This window comes from Schistocerca piceifrons, chromosome 6, assembly GCF_021461385.2.
Source record: "Schistocerca piceifrons isolate TAMUIC-IGC-003096 chromosome 6, iqSchPice1.1, whole genome shotgun sequence".
Taxonomy (NCBI): Eukaryota; Metazoa; Arthropoda; class Insecta; order Orthoptera; family Acrididae; genus Schistocerca; species Schistocerca piceifrons.
The window spans coordinates 383,920,473-383,946,894 of NC_060143.1; the positions used below are offsets into that span (position 1 = coordinate 383,920,473).

General features: G+C 37.9%; 1 protein-coding gene across 1 annotated transcript in view; it reads right to left on the bottom strand.

Annotated features, from left to right (window-relative positions):
* LOC124803016 (cilia- and flagella-associated protein 52-like) overlaps window positions 1-26,422 on the bottom strand; it is a 108,887-nt gene that overhangs the window by 36,806 nt on the left and 45,659 nt on the right. Inside the window, exons 6-9 of the mRNA XM_047264122.1 lie at window positions 24,985-25,139; window positions 9,194-9,363; window positions 8,916-9,064; window positions 591-736 (exon numbers count right to left, since the gene is read on the bottom strand). Of these exons, the coding sequence (XP_047120078.1) occupies window positions 591-736; window positions 8,916-9,064; window positions 9,194-9,363; window positions 24,985-25,139 (620 nt within the window). The remainder of the gene's footprint in view (window positions 1-590; window positions 737-8,915; window positions 9,065-9,193; window positions 9,364-24,984; window positions 25,140-26,422) is intronic.

Below are 26,422 nucleotides of genomic sequence, written 5' to 3' on the forward strand. Positions count from 1 at the left end.
TCACACTAGACGAGTGTAACCCCTATGTTTGCATGGTAGAGTAATGGTGGTGTACGCATACATGGAGAACTTCTTTGCACAGCAATCGCTGACTTAGTGTAACTGAGGCGGAATAAGGGGAACAAGCCCGCATTCGCTGAGGCAGATGGAAAACCGCCTAAAAACCATCCACAGACTGGCTGGTTCACCGGACCTCAACACAAATCTGTTGGGCAGATTCGTGCTGGGGACCAGGCGCTCCTTGCCACCCGGAAAGCTGTGCGTTAGATCACATGGCCAACCGTGCGGGCGTCTCTGTTATGTTTACTGGTTTGCATCCATTATGAAAGTTCAAGTATTTTTTGTAAATATATCATTATATTATTTTGTATGTGTGTTGCTAGTGATAAAGAAGGAAAACTAATAGATATTTTGACTTTGGTGAATAACAAGAAAACACATATGAATGTATCTCACTATGTATCTTCATTATATACAGTGTTGATACAAACTTTTCAGAGTCCTTACATATGGAGCACAAAATTCCTTATCAAAAATGGATTAACAGATAGTATTGCTTATTCAATTTGTTCCTGTGATCAGCTACTTACCAAGCCTTCTCCTCCACCACTGATTAGCTTAGAACCACATGCAGTGGTAGCCATCGCAGTTACACCCTTGGTATGAGTGTTGAGGATCTCAAACATCAGTTTTCCAGTTTTAAGTGTGAACCCTCTTATAATTCCATCATTCCATCCTGTTAAGAGAATGTATGAATATGTTTCTCAAAATTCTTCATAAGTTGTCACTTATAAGAGCACAAGTATTACATTACTCAATGATAACTTAAGCCAGTTTTGCCCTGAGAATTCATTCTGTTTTTAAGAAATGATTCACTGAAGCTGAATCATTGTATAATCATGAGAACTTGTATTTCTTTATTGTTTCTAAGTATCAGTACCTCTTTAAAGAACAGAACATAACCACATTTCACATGATCTGCAACTATATCTCTCACCTTCCTCCATCTACTTCTGGTTGCCTCCAATTCACTTATCGTATTCCATAGATCATTGCATTAATGAGAATACTCAATACTCATAATCTTCCTCACTCAGTGCAGTACACACACACACACACACACACACACACACACACACACACACACACACACACACACACACACAGGCATGATTATTTCCATTTCAGAACTAAAGTAAAATATTGTAATTTATATGTGGAGTATATAGCTCATTAATCAAGACAGTGCAAGATTATCAGTTAAATATTTTCCTGTAACGTATTTACATGCCTACTAAAAATGTCATGAGTTAAACTTCCTGACAAATTAAAACTGCATGCCAGGCTAGGACTTTGCCTTTCATGGACAATGCTCACATCAGTTGAGTTTCCAGATCAGAGTAGTTGCTTCTTACTCCTGTACTAATTCTTGTCTCATTCCACATTGCTGAAGAGTCTCCTCCATGATGATATCTATGGAATACATAGATAAGTGAGTAATTTCCTGAACAGGGAATAGATAATTAAGTGCTTTATTTTTCCGATCTTTCCTTTCTAAGACTTTCTCCTCTCTTCCTCTGTCAAAAATAATGCTTCAAACAATGGAAACTTCAAGTAAAAATATCAACAATGCTATTCTGGCTTAAGCTGTTGGAGTTGACAGTCATGTGTGCATGAGGTGTACTTGCTTATGTGAATGAATGTTGTGTGTTTCTCTTCTTCTCACAAAGGCTGTGGGCAAAAGCTATTGTATGTGTCTTAATTGTGCAATACATCTTTTCCTACATTAAAAATATCACTTCTCTCATTCTGAAATGTTCACAGGTATTCAGCCACTGACTTCATCTAAGTGGCATGATATTTCAGCAAGATGACTTGTTGCCATCTTTAAGCAGTCCTCTGATTAACTGTAATCAACTGAGCATCATCTAATGTTCCCTCCCATTAATAACCTCAGGCTTGTTGTAACCAAACATAGGTCTGCTGGTGAGATTTCTGTTCTTCCTAAGCAAGCAGAGGCCTAGGCTCCTTCAGTTCCATTGTACATTGGATTTGGCTGTAGCTGTAACCATTTTTAACTGTTTGTAGGTGTTGCTACTCTGTTTTCAAAGTCTCGTGGTCAGAGAGCAGAACTGCAGAAGTGAAGGAATCCAGGCTACAGCTTGCAGAGACAGAAGAGAAACCTATGGCAGTGGATATATATTTTCAAGTGTACATCTTTCCTACCTACCAACCTGAAAGCTTTGTTGGGATCTGTTATGGATAACACAACACTCCAGAGGCCCAGAGTACATTTTAACCCAACCCTTTGTTCAAATGGCTCTGAGCACTATGGAACTTAACATCTCTGGTCATCAGTCCCCTAGAACTTAGAACTACTTAAACCTAACTAACCTAAGGACATCACACACATCCATGCCCGAGGCAGGATTCGAACCTGCGACCGTAGCAGTCGCGCGATTCGGGACTGAGCGCCTGAACCGCTAGACCACCGCGGCCGGCCCCAACCCTTTGTCAGTAAATATTATGTAGGTCAGACTATTGTACAATACAGCAAAGTTGTGTTGATTTATTGATCCATTTTCATCTACAGCTGCACAATGCGCAAGAAATATTTGGATTTTTTTATGTTAATATTAACAGTTTCACATGTAATATACCTTTGTACATAATAACACTCATTAATATACCAATTAATGATGAATACTTAAATAAATGTTGTCAACTACATACAAAGAGATAATATACAAATGTTCTTCTGAATGAGACTGCATTGGGTTAACATAGATAAATTTGTTTTTGTAGGTATTCATTTACTGTGTAAAAACAGTGATCAACCAAGTATGACTTCAATTTAGATTTGAAGTAACCAATGTTTTGTTTGTGTTTAATAGTATCTGGTAAGGCATTGTATAGTGTGTGGTACAAATGTCACACAGATAAAGAATAACCAAGGGAGTCAGCTGCCACAGTGTGCTGTTTTCCAAAGGACATAGCATTTATTATGACAGCACCAAGTTGTCAAAACTGGACAACACATTATGGGATAACATTTTAGAAGAGTCTTTAGACATTCAACTATGTGATGAAGTGATAAGTAAACACAACAGTTTCCAAGTAAGCCTTATGATCCAGCCCTGAGTGTGCTCAAAGAACTATGACAGTCTGTTGGAAGATCCACTCATTTCACATTAACTGAAGAGCTCAGACCACACCAGGTAAATGTGAATCCTGTGCATCAGCAGTTCCTGACCAGCATGGTGGTGATGGTGGAGGTGGTGGCACAGACATTGAGAAGCACAGTTTGTGTCCTTAACATGCACTTTTGTCTTCATCTTGCCAGTGGTGCCACACCTGCTTACTGTGGACCCAAGATCAGCAACTGGAGGAAAGGGGTGTATAAGATGGTGTCCAACAGAAGGCAGTCAGTCATTAGGACCACCTGAAGATGTCGAAAAGTCAGCTTGCCAAAACATCAAACAAGTTGTATGATTTTTTATGGGGGACCACAATCATGTAGAACAATTTTGTGTAAATTTCCATCAATTGAATGTTCATACAGTCATGATTTTGGCTTTATAGGTTGGTTTGTGGGATCAAAGGGACCAGACTGCTACGGTCATTGGTCCCTTGGCTTCATACCAATTTTCAAGTTCACATTAAAATATCACAAAATGTCCAATATGACAGCGTGATAGTCCTTTGCCAAAGTAATATATTTGTTTTATAAACCAGTCTGGATTATAGGACATGAGTACAGATCAAAAATACCCAATATGACTGACAATGTTCACAGCAAACAAACATTAATATACCAGTTTGCATATATGATGGCCATTACAGTACTGTGACCTGTATTGTCACATCCACATATGCATGATGTCATTGCTGGGACAGTATATCTGGTCTTATAAATCAGTCTTTCAAACATACATAATACAGCTGACATTGAGCACAGCAAAGAAATTTTTACATGATGTATTGAATATCTGTATCAATACAGTATTTTTTATCTTTACTCATATCCTGTAATATGACAACTGTTTTATAAGACCAGGTATGTAATTTCAATGATGACATGTCATGCAGGTATGTCATGCATTTTGTGGTACTACAGCTTCCTCTTGAGTATGGCTATAAAGCCAAAATCATGACCGTGTTAAATAAATTAATAATAATTTACAGTGAAATGGCAAAAATTTCTTTCAAAAAACATTTGAATGATGCCACTCACCTAAACACCAGAAGATATTTCAAAATTATTACAACCAAGGAAAGTCTAAAATTACATACATTTCTGATATTCAAAGAAATCTGTGTCACAGCCATGGGCACCCACATGGTACTCTCCTAAGCCAATCTTTTTATGGGCCATCCAGAGGAAACCTTCCTATCCTCCAAAACCACCAAACCTCTAGTCTGGCTCATGTTCATTGATGATATTTTCATGATCTGGACTCAGGGCCACGACACCCTATCTTTGTTCGTTCACAACCTCAACACCTTCTCTCCCATCCTCTTCATGTGGTCCTCCTCAATCCAGTGTGTTACTTTCCTAGATGTTCACCTCCTCCTCTTTGATGGCTCCATCCAGACCTCTGTCCACATTAAATGCACCAATCACCAACAATATCTGCATTTTGACACCTGTCAACCCTTTCACATCAAAAAATCGCTCCCATACAGTTTGGCCTCCCAGGGACAACATGTCTGCAATGACAAAAACTCCCTTGCTCAATATGCCGAGGGTCTCATCAAGGCCCTCACAGGCAGGCAAAATACCCCAGACCTAGCTCACAAACAGATCTCCTTTGTTATTTCCCTTCACTCCCCCAATCCTCCCACCACCCCCAAGAACCACATCACCCAGTACCACCCCAGGCTGTAATAACTGAACCACATCCTTTGCCAGGGTCTTGATTACTTATCATCATGCCATGAAATGAGGGGTGTCCTACCTAAAATACTTCCCATCCCTCCTAAAGTGGTGTTCTGTCACCCACCGAAACTCCACAACACCCAAGTCCATTCCCATGACACTCTCAATCCCAACCCCCTACCACAAGGATCATATCCCTGTGAAGTTCCAGGTGCAAACCCCACCCAATCCACCCACCCAGCAGTTCCTGTTCCAGTCCTATCACAGGTTTATCCTCCCCATCAGGAGCTGGGCCACCTGTGAAAGCAGCTGTATCATTTACCAGCTCTGCTGCAAACATTGCACAGCTTTTTATATCGGTGTGGCTACTGACCAGCTGTCCACAGCCACCACCATACTGTGACCAAGAGCAAAGTAGACCACCTGTGGCACAACATGCAGCTGAACATAACACACTTCATTTCAGTTGCTGTTTCACTACCTGACTCATCTGGATCCTTACCTCTACCACCAGTTTTTCTGAACTGTGCAGATGGGAGTTATCCTTACAACTCATGCTCTACTTGCATAATTATCCTAGCCTCAACATACGGTAACATACTGTTCTATCATCTCCTCCCAATTCTCATCTCCCACCATGTTTATTTGCAGCCCTCTGCCAATGCATCCATCCGTCTTTTCACACTTCTCTCTTTTAGTCTTTTTTTTCCCCACCACCCTGCCCCGCAACCTTCTGATGCAGCACCTTTTGGCACTCTAGTCCCTGCACACTCAACCAGACAGCATTTGTCTCTCTCCCCACCCATACATTACTACCCCTTCCTCTTCCCCACCTCCTCCTTGCTGCTTGCATTCCAAGTAATAACTGCATTCTGGCCAAGATGCTGGAACTGGCAGTCATATGTGCATATGTGCTTGTGTGTGTGAATGGTGTGTGTCTCTCTTTGACTGATGAAGGCTGTGGCCAAAGGGTTTATGTAAGCATCTTTTAATTGTGCCAGTCTGCAACTTGATGTGCTTTCTTTATGGTAAGTAGCAGTCTGTCTTTTCTTACACTGCTAATTACAATAAATGAAATTCCAATATAGAAACAATAAACAAACATTAGGAAAGACTCAGAGTTTTAACCTCTCAGGAACATTCATAACAATGTTCCTACTGATGGAAAGTGAAAATGGGTGCAGTGCTGGCAGGGTATGAAAAGATGCACTAATGAAGTAGTTGTATAAATTAAGTAGTTGTATAAAATAAGCACAAGAACTGAAATTTATCTTATTAATTGTCAATATGAGAAAAAATCTGAAAACACTTGTAAAACACACATGAACTGAATTTTATCCACTGCTGTGGTTTTTTAAAGATTCATGGGTTTATCTCAACCCTGGTGTTGAGTTCCTTGATCTTAATGTTATATAATAATGCCTTTGTGGATAATGTTAACAGTAATCTCAGATTTTTGTCTGCATTGAAGTACAGTCTGAAAGGATTGGCATGAGTATTTAGTCTGATCTTGTTAAAGATTTCGAAGGGGTGGGAATACTGGCAACTTGCTTTAAATGTTCAGAAATGTAAAATTGTGCATTTCACAAAATGAAAAGACCTACTATCCTACGAACATAATACCAGTGAATCAAATGTAATCAGTAAAATCATACAAACATCTTAGTGCAACACTTTGTACAGACATGAAATGGAATGAACACAAATCTACATCTGCATTTACACTCTGCAAATGACCATGAGCTGAATGACAGAAGGCACATCCCATTGTACCAGTTACTAGGGTTTTCTTCCTGTTCCATTCACATATGGAGCATGGGAAGAACGATTGTTTGAATGCCTCTGTGTGTGCAGTAATTATTCTAATCTTATCCTCACAATCCCTGTGTGAGCAATACATAGGGGATTGTAATATATCCCTAGAGTAATCATTTAAAGCTGGTTCTTGAAACTTTGTTACTAGACTTTCTTGGGATAGTTTACATCTGTTTTCAGAAGTCTGCCATTTGTGTTCTTTTGGTACCTCTGTGACACCCTCCCATGGATCAAACAAACATGTGACAATTCATGCTGCCCTTCTTTGTATAAATTCAATATTCCCTGTTAGTCCTCTCTAGTATGGGTCCCACAAACTTGAGTAATATTTTATGATACGTCACACAAGTGATTTGTAAGCAATCTCTTTTGTAGACTGATTGCACTTGTCATGTGTAAAGCTGGTAACAAACTCCAGTTTATTGATAGACTAGTGGGAAAATGCAATCAGTCTACAATGGAGATTGGTTACAAATTACTCATGTGACCCATCATAGAATATAGCTCAACTGTGTGGGACCTGTATCAAGTAAGACTGACAGAGGGATATTGACTGTATACATAGAAGCGCAACAAAAATGGTCATAGAGTTATCCAACCTGCTGGAGAGTATTAGAAAGATGTTGAACTAACTGAACTGACAGATTCTTGAAGATAAATGTAGACTATCCCAAGAAGCTTACTTACAGACTTTCAAGAACTGGCATTCAATGAAGACTCTAGGAATATGCTAAAACCCTCAACATATTGTACCCATAGGAATCATGAGGATAAATTGAGACTAATTAAAGCATCCACTGAGGGATTTAAACAATCATTCTTACCACTCTCCATATGTGAATGGAACAGATACCCTATGCAGTGTGCATTGCAATGGTTTGCAGAATACAGATTTAGATATAGATGTAGACATATAGAGTTACAACAAGCATGGTTATTTCCCATGCAGCTAATGGAAAACTTCAGCTGATTTGTTGAAAGAGTGGATAATAAGGTACCTGTTTGATTTTATTTTGAATTAGTAGAGGTTCCCGATTTCTTGTTTTGACTTAGAGGGAAGCTTATTAAAAGTCTTAGCACCAAAATACATAAATCCAGTCTGAACACTAGACAAGGAGATATAGTCTATACGGAAATTAATCTTATGTACATCACAGCATAAATGAAATGGATTTTTACTATCAGCAACAAAAACTAATATGCAGTGAATTTATTGAAAGTGAATGCAGAATTTCAAGATCCTTAAAAAAGCTTCTGCAAGATGTATGAATACTTTACACAATGCTCTCACTGATCACTTCCACAGGAATTGAAGATATTTTAACTAATCAGATACCCTTCTTATTTGACCAACACAATAAGAGATGCTCTTGCACCCTCAGATTTTTATGTTTTATGCTCTCTTTCAAACAACCTCCAAGGGACTTCCCTTCTGCATGAAAATGTGCTCTGAACATTGTTTGATGAGTTCTTCATCTCAAAACCACATGTATTCCACAGTTGTGGAACTGAAAAGTTACCGCAGCATTGGCAGACTGTTGCAAATACTGGAGGAGACTATATTATTGATGACTAAAGAATTTGTTATATATAACTGTTGTGTTTATTAAACTTATGGAAAAATGCTACAGACTTATGCACCAACCCAATATTTCAGTTTTTCTCAAATCACTAATTAACTAGACCTCATGCCAGACAGTTTGATTCCCATTTTCCATTTCTGATTCTTTGTATGGCTATGAAAATTTGCATAAAAGCCCATAGTGTAATTTATAGGGAGTCATGTTGTTGTTATACCCAAACATTTGACCAAGTACTTGGAGAACATTCATAAAAAAAAAGTTTATGAGTGAGATTTATGGAGGAAATTGTGCCTTCGAAACACAATTTGTTATTTTATGTCATACCCAGTAGACTCTCCTGCTATTTGAGAATAATTTCATCAATGATATGATTCAAGATGACCAGTAGGCAGTATCACGGCAATGTGATGCAGCTAGAGCACAGCTTCTGAAATAGTTTTTACACCAGAAAATCCAGTCATCTCCCCTCCTTTTCTACCACCAGACACATATGTACTTTTGTATCCTGGTGTCACAGGCTCCATGGAGTGAATAATTGTCTCATGGATAGATGGGATGTATATGAAACTTGTGAAGATCATAGGAAGGAAGGTCTCATCATGAAATGAATGCTAATGAATGAAGCTGTTAAAATATACCAGTGATAATGGTGCTGCCATCAGGAGCAAACACGATACTAGCACAAACAAGATTAAGCACTGTTATTCTCATAAGCTCCTTAGATGTTTTGGCATCCCAGATTCTGACATCATTCTTGCTGCTTGTAGCATATCGTTCAGAACATTTACTGTAAAGAGAAAATAAAATGATAGAGTTAGTGCAATATTTGATAGAATTTGCAATGAACACTCTCCTACATACAAAGTTACATTCAATGAATTTGATGTATTATGTTGCCATTGTAGTATACACTTACTGTGGAAAGGCAAGGTCAAAGATGGCATCTGTGTGGCAAGTTATATGAAGCAAAACATTAAATGTTTTAATATCTATTGTGTATATTTCACATTTCTCTGTTCCTGCTATGATTTCATCTTTCAGGATTTTGATGGTGGTTGCCCCAGAATCCAATTTAGCTCCTTTCAGCTCCATATGAAATTGAGAATTGGAGATTATATGCAACAGGTGCAGGCACACTATGAGAAGACAGTAGTATATGATGCTTCTTTATAAACTTCACAATAAACATATACCAACAGAAAAAAATTATTAGACACACAGAATAATTTCACAAACATGTGCCTTATTGGATCCAGCTCACTTCACACTGTATATGAGCAACATTACAAAAGTAAAGTTTGATAGAATGATATTTATTGTAAGTACACTGACTAAATACATAATTGTTGGGTTTATGAAGTGAAGACATGGACAGAGAAAATTGCAAGGGAAGTGTCAATATTCCCTGAAAGGTAAAACAGTAATAATCCCATTAATAATGTTTAGAGGTACTCTGATTTACCAAATATGAAAGAGGCAAGCAATACAGATTAATGGTTTTGTACTAGCAGTAACTGAGAAATGCAGCCACCTGTAAGACAAGAGACAGCAATGAAGAACTCACAAATGAAGGAACAGCACCAACCTTAACTGAACAGTCCATGTGTGTAATGCCAGACCATGGTGTCCAACAAGCACACTATTTCAGTGATCAGATACATTTCCATTGTTGCATGCGCTGACAAACTGAGCTTCCGATGCCATTTTTCTGACTTATAACCCCTCCCACCACAAGCAGTTCTACAGTTTGCAGTTGTGAAAACATTTGCTTTGGCATCAGTAGTAGCATCAATGTAGTTACTTTGTACATCCTGGTAATCTGATTATTGTGTTTGCTGAGCATCTTCTTAATTAGATGCATTGCTGGGTCCCCAGCCTTTCTGAGGTTGTAACCACCGTTTCAACTAATAAGATTATCTCTAGTGCAATTTTTGGTAGCTTTTCTAATGACACTGCCCCAGTATTTGAAAGTCTGTGCTAAAATCCTTGTATGTTCATATTCCATAGCATGATTCTCTGACAAACAGTGCTCTATGACTGCCCACTTGTTGGGGTACATTAGTCGAGTAAGTTCTTGGTGTTCCTGGCATTGATCTTCAGTGGTGTGCACTCTTTGTCCAATATGTGTCTTTCAACATGGCACAGAATCTGACATACCCCAGCCTTCCACAAACCAAGGTCATCTCTGATTTCCTAGTAATGCCCATGTTTTATTGGGTGAGCAGTGCTTTTTCAGTACACATCCAATTTTTCCCAATAGTGTGCTGGTATACACTATAGAGGCTGTGGCTACCTCTTCCTCCATGACCTCTTCCATCTCCACCATAGTGGTAGGGCAAAGAGTGTGCCTAAACTGCCATTCTGAGTATCTGTTTTTTTCAGAACACAGTTCTGAGGTGTTCCAGTTCTGCAACTGAGATGGTGTGCCCACTGTGTACTAAAGTTTTAGCACCATATTCCTCTGTGTGTGGTGAAAGTCATTTGTGTGCAAATGCAGAACAGTGTGCATTTTCTTCTAACACACATTGTGGCACAGGGTGCCATCATCTCTTCTCTTGACTATGACATCCAGGAATGGTACTCTGCCTTCTCCTTTGGTCTCAATAGTGAATTAGACATTAGGATGTATGGAGTTCAAATGTGCAATGAAGTCCAGGAATTTGTTACTCCTAGGTAGGCATATGATGAATGTGTCATTCACAGAGCTGAAAAGTCAGATGGGCTTCCACTTGGATGTCATCAGCACCTCTCCCTTGAAGTGTTCCATGTACCAATTCTCAACCACTGGAGACAGTGGTCTACCCATTGTGACTCCCTCTGTTTGCTCATAGTATTCTCCATTAAATAGAAAATATGTGTAAATTAAAACATGTGTGAATATGACAGCTGTCTTCTCATGATATTTCTGACCAATGAGTTCCAATGACTTATGTAAAGGCACCCTGGTGATTAAAACAATGATGCCAAAGCTCATCATGATATTTGAGACCTTCAGCCTGAAGTTGTTGAAGCATTTTAAAAAAAAACACAGAATTGCAGATTTGATGTGGAAATTCACCCACATGAGGATTTATTAGCTCTGTGAGGTATTTTGCCAGAAAATATGTAGGAGTTGTGATGTTGCTAACAGTGAGGCTAATGGCATCTCATCTTTGTGGACCTTGGGGAGCCTGTAAAATCTTGGTGGTATAGGTCCTTGTAGTGACAACTCCTTGATGACACCCTCTGGTAACTCCAGTTCTTTGAGAAGTGCCCTGGTTTTGTTCTCTAACTACTTATTGTTCTCTGACTTCTTGGTGTATTGATCTTCCTGTAGCAGTCATCATTTAGCAGGCTCTGCATCTTCTTAGTGTAGTCCTCATGGGAGATAACAAAAGTGGCATTGCCTTTGTCAGCAGGTAAGATAACAATCTCCAGGCACTCTCTTGTGTTCCAAATGTTGCCAATACAACAGCAAAACATTCGCTGACACTTCTCAGTAACACCAGGCATCCTTTATTATTGGATTTGTACCTGAGAGGCAACAAGCGTAGGCACTCTGTGGCATGCTTATGCAATGTTTATTACCTATAACTGAATCCTCTGATCTGTGTGAAAGAAAAATTAATGTTCCTGATTCACTTCTAAAATATCTTTCTCTGTTTAGAGCCACTTACTCTTAAACACCCATAAATAAACAAACAGCTGTATTTTCATCTCTTATTTATTCCAGAGGCAACCAGTTTTGGCATTGCATTATGCCACCATCAGGCCCCTATGGTAATTTAGTGGCTGAGCTTATATTGCCAGGCAAAATATCATACAAAAGTGACTCAGTATCCACACCAGCAAATCTAACATGATCATACACTTGCTCAGATTGTTTATGAATGTATAGCCATATTACATACACCAGTGTTGATACCGGTTCACTTTTCCATTATATTTTGTCTGGCAATATGAGCTCAGCCACTAAGTTACAACATAGAGCCTGGTGATGGCATAGCAATATATCTGCATACAAACAGCATAGTGAATGCATTACTGTAGCCAAGATAGACATGAAGTCCATGCCTACAACAGTATTACAAATTTATATGCCAACTAGTGCTGCAGATGAAGAGATTGAAGAAATGTATGGTGAGATAAAAGAAATTATTCAGATAGTGAAGGGAAATGAAAATTTAATAGTCATGGGGGACTGGAATTCAATAGTAGGAAAAGGAAGAGAAGGATAAGTAGTAGGGGAATATAGAATAGGGGCAAGGAATGAAAGAGGAAGCCTCCTGGTAGAATTTTGTACAGAGCATAACATAATCATAGCTAACACTTGGTTTAAGAGTCATGAAAGAAGGTTGTATACATGGAAGAGGCCTGGAGACGCTGGAAGGTTTCAGATATATTATATTATGGTAAGACAGAGACTTAGGAACCAGATGTTAAATTGTAGGACATTTCCAGGGGCAGATGTTGTCTCTGACCACAATCTATTGATTATGAACTGTAGATTAAAACTGAATAAACTGCAAAAAGGCAGCAATTTAAGGGGATGGGACCTGGCTGAACTGAAAGAACCAGAGTTTGTAGAGAGATTCAGAGAGAGCATTAGAGAACGATTGGCAAGAATGGGGGAAAGAAATGCAGTAGAAGAAGAAAGGATAGCTTTGAGAGATAAAACAGTGAAGACAGCAGAGGATCAAGTAGGTAAAATGATGAGGGCTGGTAGAAATCCTTGGGTAACAGAAGAGATACTGAATTTAATTGATGAAAGGAGAAAGTATAAAAATGCAGTAAATGAAGCAGGCAAAAAGGAATACAAATGTCTCAAAAATGAGATAAACAGGAAGTGCAGAATGACTAAGCATGGAATGCTAGAGGATAAATGTAAGGATGTAGAGGCATACATCACTAGGGGTAAGATAGATACTGCCTACAGGGAAAATGAAGAGACCTTTGGAGAAAAGAGAACCACTTGTATGAATATCAAGAGTTCAGATGGAAAACCAGTTCTAAGCAAAGAAGGGAAGGCAGAAAGGTGGAATGAGTGTATAGAGGGTCTACACAAGGGCAATGTATTTCAGGGCAATGTTATGGAGCTGAAAGAGGCCGTAGATGAAGATGAAATGGGAGGCATGATACTGTGTGAAGAGTTTGACAGAGTGCTGAAAGACCTAAGTTGAAACAAGGCCCCGGGAGTAGAAAACATTCCATTAGAACTACTGATAGCCTTTCGAGACCTAGCCATGACAAAACTCTATCCTCTGGTGAGCAAGATGTATGAGACAGGCAAAATACCTTCAGACTTCAAAAAGGATATAATAATTCCAATCCCAAAGAAAGCAGGTATTGATAGGTGTGAAAATTACTGAACTATCAGTTTAATAAGTCACGGCTGCAAAATACCAACATGAATTCTTTGCAGACAAATGGAAAAACTGGTAGAAGCTGACCTCAGGGAAGATCAGTTTGGATTCTGTAGAAATGTTGGAACATGTGAGGCAATACTAACCATACAACTTATCTTAGAAGACAGATTAAGGAAAGGCAGATCTAAATTTCTAGCATTTGTGGACGTAGAGAAAGCTTTTGACAATGTTGACTGGAATACTCTCTTTCAAATTCTGAAGGTGGCAGTGGTGAAATACAGGGAGCAAAAGGCTATTTACAATTTGTACAGAAACCAGATGGCAGTTATAAGAGTTGATGGTCATGAAAGGGAAGCAGTGGTTGGAAAGGGAGTGAGACAGGGTAGTAGCCTATCCCCGATGTTATTCAATCTATATATTGAGCAAGTGGTAAAGGAAACAAAAGAAAAATTTGGAGTAGGAATTAAAATCCATGGAGAAGAAATAAAAACTTTGAGGTTTGCCAATGACATTGTAATTCTGTCGGAGACAGCAAAGGACATGGAGGAGCATTTGTGCAGAATGGACAGTGTCTTGAAAGAAGGATATAAGATGAACATGAACAAAAGCAAAACCAGGTGATGCTGAGAGATTTAGGTTAGGAAATGAGACACTTAAAGCCATAGATGAGTTTTACTACTTGGGAGCAAAATAACTGATGATGGTCATCTAGAGAGGATATAAAATGTACTGGCTATGGTGAGGAAAGTGTTTCTGAAGAAGAGATGTTTGTTAACATTGAGTATAGATTTAAGTGTCAGGAAGTGTTTTCCGAAAGTATTTGTGTGGAGTGTAGGCATGTATGGAAGTGAAACAGAAGATAAATACTTTGGGCAAGAAGAGAATAGAAACCTTTGAAATGTGATCCTACAGAAGAATGCTGAAGATTAGATGAGTAGATCACGTAACTAATGAGGTACTGAATAGAGTTGGGGAGAAGAGGAATTTGTGGCACAAGTTGACTAGGAGAAGGGATTGGATGGTAGGACAAATTCTAAGGCATCAAGGAATCACCAGTTTAGGATTGGAGGGCAGCATGGAGGGTAAAAATTATAGAGGGAGACCAAGAGATGAATACACTAAGCAGATTCAGAAGGATGTAGGTTGCAGTAGGTACTTGGAGATGGAGAAGCTAGCACAGGATAGGGTAGCATGGAGAGCTGCATCAAACCAGTCTCTAGACTGAAGATCGCAACAACAACAACCACAACAACAACAACATTTGCATACTATGTACCCCAGTAAATTGACAGAACAATTTTCAACAAGAAAATCTTAATAATGAATTTGCGGTTCATCCATCCTTGCTATGGGTGGATGAGGTAATATATATACAGGGTGGTCCATTGATAGTGACCGGGCCAAATATCTCACGAAATAAGCACATAGGCATCAAATGAAAAAACTACAAGGAACGAAACTCATCTAGCTTGAAGGGGGAAACCAGATGGCGCTATGGTTGGCCTGCTAGTGGCACTGCCATAGGTCAAACGGATATCGACTGCGTTTTATTAAATAGGAACCCCCATTTTTTAATCCATATTCATGTAGTAAGCAAAGAAATATGAATATTTTAGTTGGACCACTTTTTTTGCTTTGTGATAGATGGCGCTGTAATAGTCACAAACATATAAGTACGTGGTATCACGTAACATTCTGCCAGTGCGGACGGTATTTGCTTCGTGATACATTACCCGTGTTAAAATGGACTGTTCCCCAATTGCGGAAATGGTCAATATCGTGCTGATGTATGGCTATTGTGATCAAAATGCCCAACAGGCGTACGCTATGTATGCTACTCTGTATCCTGGATGATATCATCCAAGTGTCCGGACTGTTCACCGGATAGTTACGTTATTTAAGGAAACAGGAAGTGTTCAGTCACATGTGAAACGTCAACCACAACCTGCAACAAATGATGATGCCCAAATAGGTGTTTTAGCTGCTGTCATGGCTAATCCGCACATCAGTAACAGACAAATTGTGCGAGAATCGGGTATCTCAAAAACGTCGATGTTGAGAATGCTACATCAACGCTGATTGCACCCGTACCATATTTCTATGCACCAGGAATTGCATGGCGACTACTTTGAACATCATGTACAGTTCTGCCACTGGGCACAAGAGAAATTACGGGACAATGACAGATTTTTTGCACATGTTCTATTTAGCGACGAAGCAGTATTCACCAACAGTGGTAACGTAAACCAGCATAATATGCACTATTGAGCAATGGAAAATTCATAATGGGTGTCACAAGTGCAACATCAGTGACCTTGGTGGGCTAATGTATGGTGTGGCATTATGGGAGGAAGGATAATTGGCCCCCATTTTATCAATGGCAATCTAAATGGTGCAATGTATGCTGATTTCCTGTGTAATGTTCTACTGACGTTACTACAATATGTTTCACTGCATGACAGAATGGCAATGTACGTCCAACATGTTGGATGTCTGGCACATAGCTTGCGTGCAGTCGAAGCGGTATTGAATAGCATATTTTATGACAGGTGGATTGGTCGTTGAAGCACTATACCATGGCCCACACGTTCACCGGATCTGACGTCCCTGGATTTCTTCCTGTGGGGAACGTTGAAGGATATTTGCTATCATGATCCACCGACAATGCCTGACAACATGCATCAGCGCATTGTCAATTCATGTGCGAACATTATGGAAAGCGAAATACTCACTGTTGAGAGGAATGTTGTTATACGTATTTAAAATGCAGTGAGGTTGATGGACATCATTTTGAGCATTTATTGCATTAATGTGGTATTTACAGGTAATCACATTGTCACAGCATGTGTTCTCAGAAATGATAAGTTCACAAAGGTATATGTATCACATTGGAACAATCGAAATAAAACATTCAAATGTACCTACGTTCCATATTTTAATTTAAAAAACCTACCTGTTACCAACTGTTCATCTAAAATTGTGAGCCATATGTTTGTGACTATCACAGTGCCATCTATCACAAAACGAAAAAAGTGGTTCAACTAAAAGATTCATTATTTCTTTATGCACTACAAGAATATCTAATAAAAAATGGGGGTTCCTATTTTTAAAAAATGCAGTTCATATCCGTTTGACCTATGGCAGTGCCATCTAGTGGGTCAACCATAGCGCCATCTGGTTTCCCCCTTCAAGCTAGACAAGTTTTGTTCTTTGTAGTTTTTTCGTTTGACGTGTATTTTGTGAGATATTTGGCCCGGTCACGATCAATGGACCACCCTATATAATTTTTTTCCTCACCCCCTAATAACAAGGATGGATACTCATGCAGTATGCAGTATGCAGTAAGCAGATGCAGCTCAGCTGATTAGTAGACAGAGCTTGTTTGGTGACATTTCATAATTTCAGGGCTGGTGAATTCACTCAAAAGTTGACGCAAAGATTATGAAACAATCTGTATATTTTGTTAAGTAACTGTATAGTGCAAGGATGAGAGTATTTTGTATGAATATGAGCCACTATCTTTTTCCATTCACATTGGAATGAAGATAACATGGCTTCTCAGCCCCTTCATGCATGCCAGTCTCTCTTAGCTTACTGTAGCTTACCACAGTTTTGACAAGATATCTCAGTTATCCTTTAATTTCATCTATAAGGTCCATTTGACAATGACCTCGAACACCACAGCATTACTCTTGAATACCTCAGATTAAAATCTTCTTTGTAGTTCAGCCAACCACCTTGTGTTAAAGAGGGTGGAGGAAGCAGGCAAAGGTTGGGGGCAGCCTCTTGTGCTAGTGGTGGGAGTGGAAGAATTAGCAATGATCAATAGTGTGAGGATGCAGAAGGCAATGGCAACCACTGCATTAAAGACAACTACAGTGTAGGCTCAGTCTATAGTGAGGGTCAGTGAATGAAATTTAAAGAAGGCAAGGATTTCTGGTCAGATGAGCATAGGGCAATATCAGCCGCAGTAGAAAATGGAATAACAGGGCCAGGATTCATTATGAATATGAAGTTAGGGCAGAGAATGAGGTACTGTGAAAATTTCAGTGATAGGGTTGATCTTACCGGTATCAGTTTTAGAAGCACTAGATTAGAACAGCTATGTAACTGGCCTTTTCCTAGACCTGTCTAAGGCATTTGATAGAGTTGACCATCAGAAGCTGTTGCATAAGTTAGAGGCACTAGGAGTAAGGGTAGTGGTTCTCAAATGGTTTCATTCATATCTAGAAAACAGAGTACAGTCAGTAGATATCACAAATGTCCCCAGTGGATCGAAGTACATTGAGAAACAATTACCTGATCCACAACATATCAATACTGGGGTCCGTCAAGGAAGTGTACTGGGCCCAGTATTGTTTCGGGTGTATATAAATGATTTCCCACAACATATCAGCCACTGAGAGAAGATATTGTTTGCTGATGACAGCAACATAGTAATCACCAGTAAGACACCAGCACAAATGCTGGAAAATTCTACTGAAGTGCTGAAGAATGTTCACAAATGGTCTTAGGAAAACAAAGTAACTCTCAACATAAAGAAAACAAATACAATATCCTTTAGAATGAACAGAAACCAAAGTCTCTTAAATTTAAAACTAGACAACATCTCCATATATTATGTATCTACAACAAAATCCTTAGGGTTCCACATTGTCAGCCAAATGAAGTGGAATGAACACGCTACTAAACTCTCGAAAAAGATATCCACAACATGTTATGCACTTAGAGTCCTTGTATTCACATGCAGTAATGAATGTTTGAGAACTGTATACTTTAGATACGTTCATTCAGTAATCAGCTATGGTATTATTTTCTGGGGAACAGTGCTCAGAATTCACAAACAGTATTTAAAATGCAAAGGGGAGCATTAAGAATTATAATGAAAAGCAGTAAGTGGGCCCACTGCAGAGAACTTTTCAAAATGTTAGAAATTCGAACTGTTCCTTGTAAATTTATACGCCAAACCATGGTGTACATCAAGAAAAACATAGAAAATTATAACACAAATAGCAGTTTTCATAACTATAGTACAAGAACAAGTCACTGTCTTCACATAGACAGGAAGAATAAACATAAGAGTCAAAATAACTTATTGTATGAAGGTGTAAAACTGTATGATAAACTACCACAGAAAATAAAAGAAACAGATAACATGTACTGCTTTAGGAACAATCTTAAATTGTTTTTGCAGGAACATTGCTTTTATACTGTAAGTGAATTCCTTAGTACAAAATGATTGTAAATAACTCTTGTTTCACAATATTTAACTATATGTAATGTTTTGATAAGGACTGTAAATAACTTGTATGTCACAATGTTTAAATACATGTAACAGCAAACTGTATAAATATATGAATGTACACTAACTGACAACATCCATACATTTTAAAATGTCCACAGATGGCTAAATAAATAAATAAATTGATAGCACACCAAACTGAAATGATAGTTGAGGTATGCATGCTGATGATGCAAGCTAAAGATGAAGAGGAAGAGAAAGTATATGAGGATATTTAACTGCTAATTCAGTCCATAAAGGGAAGTGAAAATCTAATAGTCATGGGGGGATTGGAATGCAGTTGTAGAGGAACGAGTGAAAGAAAAAGTTACAAGTGAATATGGGAGTGGAACTAGGAATGAGAGGGGAGAAAGACTAACTGAGTTCTTTAACAAATTTCAGCTAGTAACAGCGAATACTCTGTTCAAGAATTACAAGAGGTGCAGGACAATAAATATGGAAGATTTCAGTTAGATGACATCACGGTCAAACAGAGATTTCGAAATCAGATACTTAATTGTAAGGCGTACCCAGGAGGAGATACAGACTCAGATCACAATATATTTGTGATGAAGGATAGGTTAAGGTTTAAGAGATAAGTCAGGAAGAATCACTGTGCAAAGAAGTGGGATACAGAAGTACTAAGGAATGAAGAGATACATCTGAAGTTCTCTAAGGCTACTGCCACTGCAGTAAGGAACAGCACAGTAGACAGTACAGCTCTAGAGGAATGGACATTTCTAAAAAGTTGGAAAGAAAAGCATAGGTACAAACAAGTTAACTGTGAAGAAACCATGGGTAACAGAAGAATTACTTCCAGTGATCAATGAAAGAAAGAAGTAAAAAAATATTCAGTGAAATTCAGGAATACAGAAATACAAGTTGCTGAGGAATGAAATAAATATGAAATGCAGGGAAGATAAGACAAAATGGCTGCATGAAAAATGTGAAGAAATCGAAAAAGAAGTAATGACCGACTCAGCATATAAAAAGTCAAAACAACCTTCACTGAAATTAAAAGCAAATGTGGTAACATTACGAGTGCAATGGGAATTCAACTGTTAAATGCAGAGTAGAGGGAGGATAGGTGAAAAGAGTGTACCGAAGGCCTCTATGATGCGGAAGATATGTCTGATGTGATAGAAGAAGAAACAGAAGTTGATTTAGAAGAGATAGAGGATCCAGTATGGAATCAGAATTCAAAAGGCTCTGGAAGACTTAACATCAAATAAGGCAGAAGGGATAGAATTTCTAAAATCATTGGGGGGAAGTGGTAACAAAATCACTATTCATGTTGGTGTGTAGAATGTACAAGTCTGGTGATATGCCATCTGAATTTCAAGAAAATATCTGCTGTATTATGCAGTGATGAGAATAACATACAGAAGAATGGAAAACCAAATTGAGAATGTCTTAGGTGATGATCAGTTTGGCTTTAGGAAAGGTAAAGGCACCAGAGAGGCAGTTCTAACGTTGCAGTTTATAATGAAAGCAGGACTAAAGAAAAATCAAGACACACATTGGATTTATTGACCTGTAAAAAGCATTTGACAATGCCAAATAATGCAAGATGTTTGGAATTCTAAGGAAAATATGGGTGGTCTACAGGGAGAGACAGGTAATGTACAACATGTACAAGAGTCAAGAGGGAACAACAGCAGTGAAAGACCAAGGACAAAGTGTTCGGATTAAAAAGGATGTAGTCTTTCTCCTCTATTTTTCAATCTATTCATCGAAGAAACAATGATAGCAATAAAAGAAAGGTTCAAGAATGAAATTGAAATTCATGCTGAAAGGATATCAATATGATTTACTCATGACATTTCTATCCTCAATGAAAATGAAGAAGAATTACATGATCTCCTGAATGGAATGATCAGTTTAATGAGTACAGAATAAGGACTGAGAGTAAATGGAAGAAAGACTAAAGTAACGAGAAGTAGCAGAAATGAGAACAGCAAGAAACTCAACATCAGGATTGATGGTCACAAGGTAGATGAAGTTAAAGAATTCTGCTATCTAGGCAGCAAAATAGCCAATGATGGATGGAGCAAGGAGGATACCAAAAACAATACAGTACTGGCAAAAATGAAATTCCTTGTCAAGAGACGTCTACTAGTATCAAAGATAGGTCTTAATTTGAGGAAGAAATTTCTGAGAATGTACATTTGGAGCATAGCATTGTATGGTAGTGAAACGTGGACTGTGGGATAACTGGAACAGAAGAGAATCATGCATTTGAGTGAGATGTGGTGCTACAGGTGAAATGAGGAGGTTTTCTGAAGAATTGGAAAGGAAAGGAATATGTGGAAAACACTGACAAAAGAAGGGATAGGATGATAGGACATCTGTTAAGACAGTGAATAACTTCCATTGTAATAGAGAAAGCTGTAGAGGGTAAAAACTGAGACTGGAATATGTCCAGCAAATAATTGAGGATGTAGGTTACAAGAGCTACTTTGAGATGAAGAGGTTGGCACAGGGGATGAATCCACGGTGGGCTGCATTAAACAAGTCAGAAGACAGCTGAATCATTTACAAAAAAAGAAATGTGTATCCATAGAGCATATGACCTACAGCTGTAAAAGTGTAATGGTCTCTCCATTGCTAAGAGATTCTGGGAGGGGGCTGTCAAAATGGAGTGGACTATGAGAAAAAGACTGAATAAGAAATGAATTCTATGAATCATAATGTGGATTGCTAGACATCAGAACGTGGAAGAGAAGCTAGAAAATATAAAAATGGAAATGCATAGTTTCATTATATGTAAAGTGCATTAAATGAAATATACTGAAATGGAAAGAATATAAGGATTTCTGGTGAGATGAATGCAGTGTAATATCAACATCAGTGGAAAACAGGGTAATGAAAGTGGGATTCTTCATGAATAGGAACAGTTCAATTGTATGATTATACTGACTGGAGCTAACAACAAACCAGTACCAACAACAACAGTTCAGGCATACCATACATGATGATATTGCAAGCAGAAAATGAATAGACAGACAAAGAGTATGAGGGTACTTTAAGTATGATTTGGTACATAAAGGGAGAGAAAAATCTAGTAACTGTAAGTCAATAGAATGCTGTATTAGGGGAAAAAATAGAAGGTAGAGTTAGGGGAGAATATGAGTGTGGTAGTAGGAATGAGGGAGGAGAAAGACTAACAGTGAGCTGCAATAAAGTTCACATAGTAATAGCAAATACACTGTTCAAAAATCACAAGAGGAGGTGAAAATACTTGTAAAAGGCCTGGAGCCATTGTAAGATTACAGCTGGATTGTATCATGGTCAGAGATTCAAAAATCAGATATTGGACTGCAAGACATATCCAGGAGCAGATATGAACCCGTCACAATTTAATAATGATGAACAATAGACTGAAGTTTAATAGACCTGTCTGGCAGAATGAACGTGGAAAGAAGTGAGATACTGAAGTACTGAGGAATGGTGGGATGTATTTGCAGTTCTGAAACGCTACAGATGCAGTCACAATGAGTACTGTAACAGATAGTTCAGTTAAAGAGGAATGGCCATCTCCAGAAAGGTCAACCACAGAAGTTGAGCAGACAAATACAGTTACAAGAAAGATAAAATGCAAAGAAACCTTGGGTAACTGAATACTTCATCTGACAAATGAAAGTATTAAACTGTTGTTATTTCATATAGTGTAGTTTGGTCACATCTGCTGTATGATGAAAATGGCACTAATAATTAATCAAACAATGGAAAATCCAGGATGGAGCTAATAATTATGATTGATGCTGTGATTCTAAAGTTTATCCTGTTGTATCAGTTGATTGAACAGTACTTGGGTGCACTGCCAGTCCATAGTGCCCAACAGACAAAATATTTCGATGATCAGACATGTCAGTAATGTCACACATGCTGACAAACTGAGACCATTGATGTGCGAGTGTACACCTGTCTTTTTTTCCCCCTAAGGTAAGTCTTTCCACTCCCGGGATTGGAATGACTCCTTACCCTCTCCCTTAAAACCCACATCCTTTCGTCTTTCCCTCTCCTTCCCTCTTTCCTGATGAAGCAACCGTTGGTTGTGAAAGCTTGAATTTTGTGTGTATGTTTGTGTCTGTTTGTGTGTCTATCAATATGCCAGCGCTTTTGTTTGGTAAGTCACACCATCTTTGTTTTTAGATATATTTTTCCCACGTGGAATGTTTCCCTCTATTATATTCATATCATTAAATTAAAAATTTAGTATCACATATTAATTACTAACACAAATCAGAGCAGAATCAGATAACACAAAATTACAATAAGCCAAAGAGCAAGTCTGTTTAACTGTATCTGTGTTACTGTTAAAAGGGCAAAATTATAGGTACTACTTCATGTAAATAATTTCTACATCTGTGGGGATTCACAGAGCCCACCAAATGTGTTAAAGAATTAAATTTTCCAAATTGAATAATTAGCAAACTAACAAGTTCTTGTCAAAGAAGTGGGCATCACTGGATCCAGAAAAATCTGAATCAAAAATTATTTTACTGAGTTTTAGAAATAACCATTATTTAAGATATGAATATTTTGAAGTACAAGAACTTGGATTACAATGAATTTTTGGAACAGAAAGGTCCTGGAAGAAATAAAATGCTTATGGAGAAGACGATAATGAGGGCTGCTAAATGAGCTATATCAATATAGAAACAAACAACTACTCATTCATTGCAAATTTCACCTCAACATGTGCTTGACAGTTCTCAAATTATGAATATTTGTTAGTGAAAATTATTTCCAGATAAACTGACTATAACTGTGAATAATCAAATCTGACAAAATAAGGTCTGAACGAGAAATTAACTATTCTGTGCAACTTTCTCATATGATTTTTCCACATATCACGATCAAATAAAAGAAAAAAAAAATTATTTATGTCAGGAGTGGTACAAGACCAAGTAGGGTGACTCAACCTCACTCTGTTACAATTAGATCTGCCATTTATGTTGTGTTAATAAATAAATGTTCTTCCAAAGTTGAATATAAGCTCAACAGCCTCTTTTCTACTAAACACACTATTTCCCCAATGATAGTTAGTAAATCTTTGTTCATTTGTTGCCTCACAACTCCAAACACTTGTGTTCTTGCAGTTCATATCCCTTCTTTTAGCAGGCAATGTGCACCCAAATGCCCAGGTTGCTTACAGTGATTATTTTATGTTCTCATATTGCACTGAATCCCTCATGACATTTGATCGCACTGGGAGATAGCACAGAATGTTGACTGCACAACAGTTTAACATTCCTTCTGTGTCCCCCTATGACCAGAGTTGAAGAATACATTCACTTTTTAAACTATCAACTTTTTAAAATATCAACTTTTTGCCTGAAAGAGGATCTAATCATCATTTCAGTGTATCAACAACTTAAAACAAAGTTTTATAAAATCTTGAATTTAATACTCTCTTTGCAGTGGAATGTTCAATGAACTGGATCTTTCTGAGAGATTAAAAAATCATGATATGTTTAATTTGGCCAAAGGAAATAAAATACCATTTACAAGCAATGGAAAGAGTCGAGACAGGCACTCACAATATAGTTAAGGTGCTGAATGGTAGATGAGTGTGTAAAATAATATGATATGTAAGTCATTGCTAATTTGTTAATTCTGAGTATCTCTGCCTTTTGCTACTGTGCTGTTGACTGCATTAGTGTTTTCACTAACTCAATAAATATATTGTCAAAGCATTTCTTGTAGAATACCTTAAGATCTTACACAAATTTACTTGTCCATAAATTCTGAATGAAATCAGATACAAGTATGTAACAGTTCACAATCAGAAAATTCTGGATGAAGTGTGTTAGTGTTTTTCCATGTTCCAGAAAGAAGGACCTATTATTTTTTATGTAAAATGATCATTCCATCATATAAACAACTACTGATGATACAGAATATAAACAAGATGTTACATGAAAACATGCTATTATGCAAATTACCATGAACTACAAAAATAAAAAAAATATTAAGACAATTATCTGTTGTATTATCATTCATTAAGAGAAAATTGAAATAATGACATTAAATCACTTTTTAAAGAGTCTACAAATCTTACTACCAAATACTTACTACAACAAGCTGAGGCTCTGAGGGCTGGCGAAGAGGAGTGTGTTTATGAAGAATTGCTCGGTTGTGCTCTTTCACTAATTCCACTTTTCCATCACCCGCGGCTACAATAATATTAGTGACAGTATGCTCATCCAGCAGTGCCAGTGCAGTAACACCTTTGAAAATGTTTGAGTCTGTCTTAAAAATACTCATGAAATAATTTCCAAAGTCTACATAATAGATTTTTTTAAATTTTAACTGATCTAGTAGTTTTTAATTTTTTGGCATATTCATATACTGTTTCTGTTTCTTTTAGATACACTACATCTTTCTGCAAGTACCAGGAAGAATTATTCATATCTGTGCTGAAAATTGCACTAAATTACAAAATAATTTGGATAAATATGGAAGCTAAACAGCAACTTTCTTTCTTTTTTTTACATGGCTAACATTAATTCCCCAATAGTTTCTATAAATCCACAAGTTAGGTTTGGGCATGAGTCTGCCAAAACAAGAAGTTTCAAAACAGGAGCTGACTCGTCACCATTCAAAACAAGAAGCAGCTTCCCTATATCATAAAGACAACTGATAAAACAAAACTGTTTGCACAGGTGGTAGTGAGAGTACAGTCCCCACGAATGACTCAAGTCATTACAAAGATATAGGATAATCTATTTTTCTCTCTCTCTCTCTCTCTCTCTCTCTCTCTCTCTCTCTCTCTCTCTCTCTCTTTTACACAGGGGCAGTTCTAGAAGTAGGTCAAGGGAGAGGGGGGCGGGGGGGCTAATGGAGGAAGGGGGTTTTGGGGAATGGTATACGGCTTAAAGAAGTAGAGTTGTGGTCCTCCACTGACAAACTGGTAAAATTTGGTGTTGCTTAAAGTAGTTTTTGGTAACTGTTTTGGAGTTCCAGGTAAAATCGTGTAATAATAAATAATAAGATGCTTATTTTAAGATAAATGATATTTATTGGTTTAGGTAGTAAGCTATTTGCCACTCTTATTCTTTTGTTAAAATGTTTTTGGAATACATTGCAATCTATATTGCTACATAATTTAAAAAAAAAAAAAAAAAAAAAAAAAACATTGATTCTGTTGGAGTAAGATATTCGCTGATTTCTGAAGTCATTTTATCCAGTGTAATATGATACTCCATGTGTGGTGGTGGGGGGGGGGGGGGGAGGGATGAAGCCCCCATAGCCCCCCCCCCCTTGCCCACACACCTGCTTTCACATCCACTTAATTCTGTAATATTGCTGGATTAGTAATTAGTACCCCCCTGAGATAAGATAATGCAGAAAATGGCTTAGTCTTATCTCAATGGCTCTTTTCCTAATGAAAATTCTGCTTTGTGGTGGTGTGAATTCTGCTGTGACACTTACCATCAGGTTAACCATTCTAAAGAATAAACTGTTTTCCTGTTTAATGGAGTATGTGGTATGATGGACACCTTGACTAGTT